Raw genomic sequence first — 6,506 nt, forward strand, 5'->3', positions numbered from 1 at the left:
CACACACACACACACACACACACACACACACACACGCTCGCACGCACGCACGAATAACCTATTATTAATTAAAAGTGTAGTTTTTACATAGTACTTTTGCTATTGAAAATTCAAACTCCATAAAATTACACAAGGTAAATGTATGACTACTTAGAATAATTTGTATACAAAAGTTGCATATATACCTGTGTTTTTGATTGCTTCTAGTAATTGTATTGATTTTATTCTACCTAGTCTGTTTGAAATTTGTAAATAATAGAATAATTTTCAAAATTTTTGGCAGTTGCATGTTTATTTGAGATTAATTATTATGTTTGAAAATATTTTTAAAATTGAATTTAATGTACGTCTTGATTCATCCATTCAAAAGTTATATCAGTTTTATTACATTTATGCTCAACCCTTTTTATATTTTAGACATTATCTCTCCCTGTTGTCGTTATTGTCCATGGTAATCAGGAACCCCATGCTTGGGCAACAGTGACTTGGGACAATGCTTTTGCAGAACCTGTAAGTTGGTTATTTCTTTCCAGTATATACAAAAGTATAGTATTTTATAAAAAAGTAATTTAAAGTTTATTGTTACAAATAAAGAAACTTAAAAGTAAAACCTTGTATACATTCAGTTTATGAACAGGAGTAATACCTTTGAAAAAAGGATATTGCAAAGGAACAGAACTCTTTAGGTTTTGTTTTAGTAAAATATTTAACCATCTTGCTAAGGGCTCGGGTGATTCGACCTAAATCGTGATCTCAAATTGACCCTTAGTTTCCATACTATAATTTTTAATATGTTTTGTGTGTCACAAAATTTTGCAAGCTTTCAGTAAGCAACACACGTTTTTATAAACAAAAAGTCCAAATTATTAATGAAGTATTTTTACTAAATATTTCTCCATGAACTTGTGGAGTCAGAGTGCTGACTGCTTTGAGTGCAAAGTGATTTTTCATATTAAGATTAGCAGAAATTTCTTCATCTGAAAATTCTCTGAAATTTTGCAAATAAATTTCAAATTATTTTTTGTTCAGTAAAACTTTTTTTTATTTGTTGTTTTCTCTACCCTTACTCTATACAGGGTTGGCCAATTTGACTGACCTCATAACTACCATAAAACAAATACAAAATTAGTATAAATTACCCTTTTTTATATTTTTAGAATGACTTCAGTTTTTAACAGGAAACTAGACTTGTTTATTCTAAAAATCTTAATACTAGTCACAGTATACATTTGTTTTCACTTAAATTTTATTGTTTTATTGCCCTTTGAGTCCTGTCTAACTAACAGCCCCACCACACAAGTTGTAAATCACTCTGTGAACATGTAGCTCACGTTATCTATAAAAATTAACACACAAGCTTCTTGCAAGCATACTTTATGAATAATTTTTATTATTATTATTCCTTATCTAACCTAATAAGTTTCTGATTTTTAAATTTTTGTTACTTTTATAATAATATTTAAAGAATATACATGAAAAATAAGAAAGATAGTACATACTTGGGTTTGTTTGTTTCTTTGCTGTCGACTGTTGATGAAACTTATCCCATTTTTTTATTCTAATGGCACTACTACATAATATAATTTTTTATTTAATTAACCGTATGAGACCTGACACCATTTTTAAATTTCTTTCTTCCCATGTTACTGCGTTACATTCAAAATTTAATTAAACCACTTTACTATCAGTGTATTTTAATGAAACTATTATTATTATCTAAGTTATTACTCCTATTTCAAAAGAAACCTCTAAAATAACAATTTAAAACTGTGCTTGCAGTTACAAACATGAACTTTAAGAGCTGGTATACAAGAAAAACTGTATGTGTAATATAGAAATTTTCTCCGGAACATTCAAAGTACAGTGTATGCAGGTTGTATACAAGTAAGTCGAGAACATTCCAAGAACTTGTCCCAGAGATAAAGGTTGTAAAAGTTTCCTCAGTTGAAGATAAGCCATACCCACTTGCAAAGTAGAAGCTGTGTTGCTAAGCGACAGTTTTAAGTTGGAATTCCGTACTTATAGCCAATAAAAAGAGCCAATTTTATGCAGTATTTAATTAATTAATTAATTAATGATTTTTTTTAACAGAGGAAGTCAAAAAAAGCTTAGTCTGTTGTTGAGAATGGCATCTCTAGCACTTGGCTATTTTTTCTTGCCTTCTGTATATTAGTTTGATAGACAGTGAAATTGCATTTATGTTTTACTTTTATATTTTAATTAATTATGTATTATTTGTCTTTTACTTGAAAGGTTTAGTGATTATTTAAGTTTTAATACTTATCGCTTAGCTGCTCATGGGTTATAAAGAGCCAAGGGCAAACATTATGCCACAGGCTAAAGCTCTGCTAATCACAACATTACTATGCCTGCAGTATAAAAAGAGCCAAGGGCAAACATTATGCCATAGGCTAAAGTGGACTCTCTGCTGATCACAATGTTACTTTGCCTTCAGGGACCTGCTGAAGTGTGTCGACATAAATAAACTAAAGATAAAGAATTGGAAAGGAAAATAAAACATTAAAAACTTGTGAAATGGTAAAGACTTGAAATCACGCATATGACTCAAAAGAAGATATTTTAAGATTATTAAACGAAGAGATAAAAGGTAAGTACATATTTCCATTTTTCAATTTTAAACATTTCATTGCACTGTACTGATAATAGCTAGTTAGTGATATGGTATAGAAAATGGAAAATAAATTATAAACTTTTACCTTAAAAAAACTTTTGATATTCATGTAACAGGTTCTATAGATTATGTAAGTGAAATGTGAAAACTGCAAGATAAATAAATAGTATTCTTATACTTAACATGAAAACCACATTGCAGGTGAACTATTCAGAGTCTAGTGCAACTAACTACATTAGATAACAAATTTTTATTAGAAATAGTAGAAAAATCAAAATTAAATGTTTTATTGTTTTGAAACTACATACTTTTAAGAAAGATCTTGTCAAATTTCAAACAATTTCATCCACTAGAATCAGAACAACATTACCTATAGGCAGTGCCCTGAGCTGGTAATCATAGAATTAAATAATGCACCTAAAAATACTGAATAATAACACATAAAAAAAGCAGACTATAACTATCATAATATTTCTGGCTTTCTAACTATGCAATAAGAACCATTAAAAAGGCATCTAAGCTCATCAGTGTGTGTTTCATGTGGGAATAAAGTTTGAACTCTAAGTGAAATAGACAATTATTTGTACAGAAAACAATGTAATATAATATATCATTTGATAGATTAAAACCTTGGTTTTCTGTTGGTTATAAACAATATAGTATTAAATGTCAGAGAGAACTATTGGCAATTTGTGAAAGAGAGGATGTGACAGGTGGGTGTGGCAAGAGGGGTCTGATTTACTGTTTTATTGTTCTGTAACTAAATAAGATTGAAGGCTATAAACTTATGCTTTGCCTGAGTAATAACAATATGATAGTGAATAATTTACATTAAATTTTGTAATTCTCAGAGGGGTAGTAAAAAATTAGAGAAGAGGGATACCTAGAGAGCAAATGTCACAATTCTCATGCTGTGGTAAGATTGAGGATTTTTTTTAAATATTTCCTCATAAAATTAAGAACTTAAAACATATATTAAAATTTGATATATTAACTATATGTTTATGCCAGATTTATTTGTATACTATGATAATTGAAGTGGTTTAATTAATTCTTGAATGTAACTAAAAAGTCATGACATGCACACTTTGACCTGCCCATAGCAAGAGGGTTAATAAGTATAGTGCAATTACTATTATATTTCAAAACAATGCTTATTCTTTTTTGAGGGTTTTTGTAGATTTAAATACAAAATGTTTTAAAGCCAGTAACAATTCTTCAATGTTTACTAGATATGAGAACAAATACAACATAACAATGTTCTTTGTCAGAGGAAATTTAAGTTCAACCTACTAAACCTTGAACCATTTTGTTTTATTTTTTCTAATTATTAATCTGCTTAAGTTCAAGATTCATTTTGCTTGTTGAGATAATATTTCAATATATATTGACTTCTTTGATTAAATAATGTAGAGAAGTTAATCTGTCATTGAATGTATACTCCTGTCCCAGTCTCTCCATTTGATAAATTAAAAAAATCTTTACTGTGGTTCTATCATTCATGTAAGTATGTACATAACCCCCTCTCTGATAATTCCATTTGTGTACAACTATTTAATGTTGGCTTTTTTATTAGTGTGTGTGTGTGTGTGTGTATTTATAGACATAATCTTTGTTTTATTATAAACCAGATAATTATTTTTTCAAAATGGTAAATTTCATAATACATCACTTCACCTCTCAAGTATTTCTTGTTATGCATTTTTGACATATTGTATATATTGTTCATCTTTACAATGGTTTTTTTATAATGCATGTTCAGATGTATCTACCAAATATTCCTAATACTTTTTGTGTTAACTGAATGAAGCTCTTTGTTTGCATGTCTTGCTCTATAGAGCTTAAATGTTCATGTTATGAGTGAATATGCAAAGTCATTGTCTACTGTTAATAGGTTAACAATGAAATATCTAAGCTTAGAAAAAAACAGCTCTTTTTGCCTAAAAAAGATAATAAATTCTGTTTGACTATAAATGTTGTTTTTCTTTAATAATTAACTAGGTATTTCAATCCAGATTGGAATAATAAAAAAAAAAAAAATTCTGCCTAGGGAGTCCTTTTCTTTTTGCTGTTCAATACCAGTACCAGCCACAAGTCTGAAATCTCATTTGTATCATGCTAAGTACTCATTTCTAAGATGTAAAATATGTAACCTAGCAAAACAGGATAGCTCTGGTGATGGTAAGGAAAAAAGTATTTGAAAGTAGGTAATGGAAAATATAGATTCTAACTTTTTTTTTTCTAAAAAAGAAATATCTGCAGTTAAATGTAACTGTAGTAATTTTGCAAGTACATAATCAGTCTGCTTGAAATTCTGTTTTACAAGTATGGGAGCAAGCTAGAAACATATTCCAGTTATGGTGGCATTTATAATCTCTGGAAAGAAACCTCAGAATATTAGACAAAAGTAATATTCGTTTTACACTAAGGCAACAATAAAATACTTTTTCTGTTCTTGAAAAGTTAAGAAGAAAAATGTAGAATTAATTAATGCTGTTCTAGTCTCCTGTGTGTTCTGCTGCTTATGGAAGTTAAAACAACCTTTCACCTCTTTAAGTAATCAGAGTTGGCTAACTCAGTCCATTTTGTAACATCTTTCAAAACAATGGTTTGTGATTATAGAAATGGGAAGGCAAATCAAGTGAGATATAAAATTCTATGTTAAAAGTAAAAAATTTATATCAGAATTGTAGCATACAGTTTAATTATATCTCTCTATTTTTTAAACATTTTAATTATATGGCATGCTTTTAGCCTTTTGATCAACCTTTATTAATTAAACTTGCTGGATGATGGATGGTTTTACTCTGCCAAATAAAGAAAGAGTAAAAATAAGTTTAAGTTACCTCTGTCATAAGTGATTGATGCTACAATAAATATATTTTGGTTATTGCACAGTTGTACTTGGCCAAAATTGAATGCTTTGTTGTGAGGAATGAATTGATATATATATACATAATCATCATATTAATGTAATTTTGCCACTAATATTTCATATACACATCTAAAATTCCTCTAAAATTTAATTGTTTATTTCACATTAACTTTCACATTTAGTGCATAAGTGCATGCTCTGATTGTGGTGTTGAATACAAATGTGTTCTGCCTGTTTCTAGGGTGTCGTATTGGTGACTTATTTTCCCCTTCCCCTAACACTAACCCTACCCCTAACTCTATCTGTGATGTATAGGTATATATTCCATCCAAAATGTCTGACTCCTATCAGGGTCGTGTCCCTTTTGCTGTGCCAGACAAAGTTCCTTGGATCCAAATGGCAGAAGTGTTAAACATGAAATTCCGTGCTGCTTGTGGACAGGGCCTTTCTGCAGAGAATCTTCAGTATTTGGCCACTAAAGGATTTCGTAGTAAGTAAAATTCTAATGTTGGGTTTGTTTGTTTGTTGTTTTTTGTGGGGGGGGGGGTCTTGAAACTTTGTTTGAATACCTGATGAGAGATTAGATTGGGACACACCCATAAAATATAACTTATCTATAGCATAATAAATAAAATTATACCAAAAAGAAACTAATAATTTTTGATTTCTTTCAAAAGGAAAGCACTCATGGAGAAAACAAAAATTAGTAATAAGTTTGAAAGTTAGTATTGTGATCTCTAGTGATGTGGTATTTATAGTAGCTCGCACAGACTAGAGAGAAGTGTTTATTTTTCAGATAGTTATGTGATAGTGATTTTTAGTGTAGGGGGAGAAGAAAAGAGAATAGGAAAGTTATTAGTGAAACAAAAGAATTAGTAAATAGGAGAATTCAGAATTTTATTTTAAAATATTTAAAAGAATAAATTCATACACAATATAAGATTAGAATAGAAAACTGGAAACTAGAATGGACTACATTCATATATATATATATATATA

General features: G+C 29.2%; 1 protein-coding gene across 2 annotated transcripts in view; it reads left to right on the forward strand.

Annotated features, from left to right (window-relative positions):
* The window catches only part of LOC106466022 (signal transducer and activator of transcription 5B-like), an 86,379-nt gene that overhangs the window by 58,547 nt on the left and 21,326 nt on the right, over positions 1-6,506 (forward strand). The window contains exons 15-16 of one of the 2 annotated variants that reach the window (XM_022393982.1): positions 418-510; positions 5,823-5,997. In XM_022393982.1, coding sequence (XP_022249690.1) covers positions 418-510; positions 5,823-5,997 — 268 coding nt within the window. The remainder of the gene's footprint in view (positions 1-417; positions 511-5,822; positions 5,998-6,506) is intronic. The other variant, XM_022393983.1, reaches the window with a different exon arrangement.

This window comes from Limulus polyphemus, unplaced genomic scaffold, assembly GCF_000517525.1.
Source record: "Limulus polyphemus unplaced genomic scaffold, Limulus_polyphemus-2.1.2 Scaffold2124, whole genome shotgun sequence".
Classification (NCBI taxonomy): domain Eukaryota; kingdom Metazoa; phylum Arthropoda; class Merostomata; order Xiphosura; family Limulidae; genus Limulus; species Limulus polyphemus.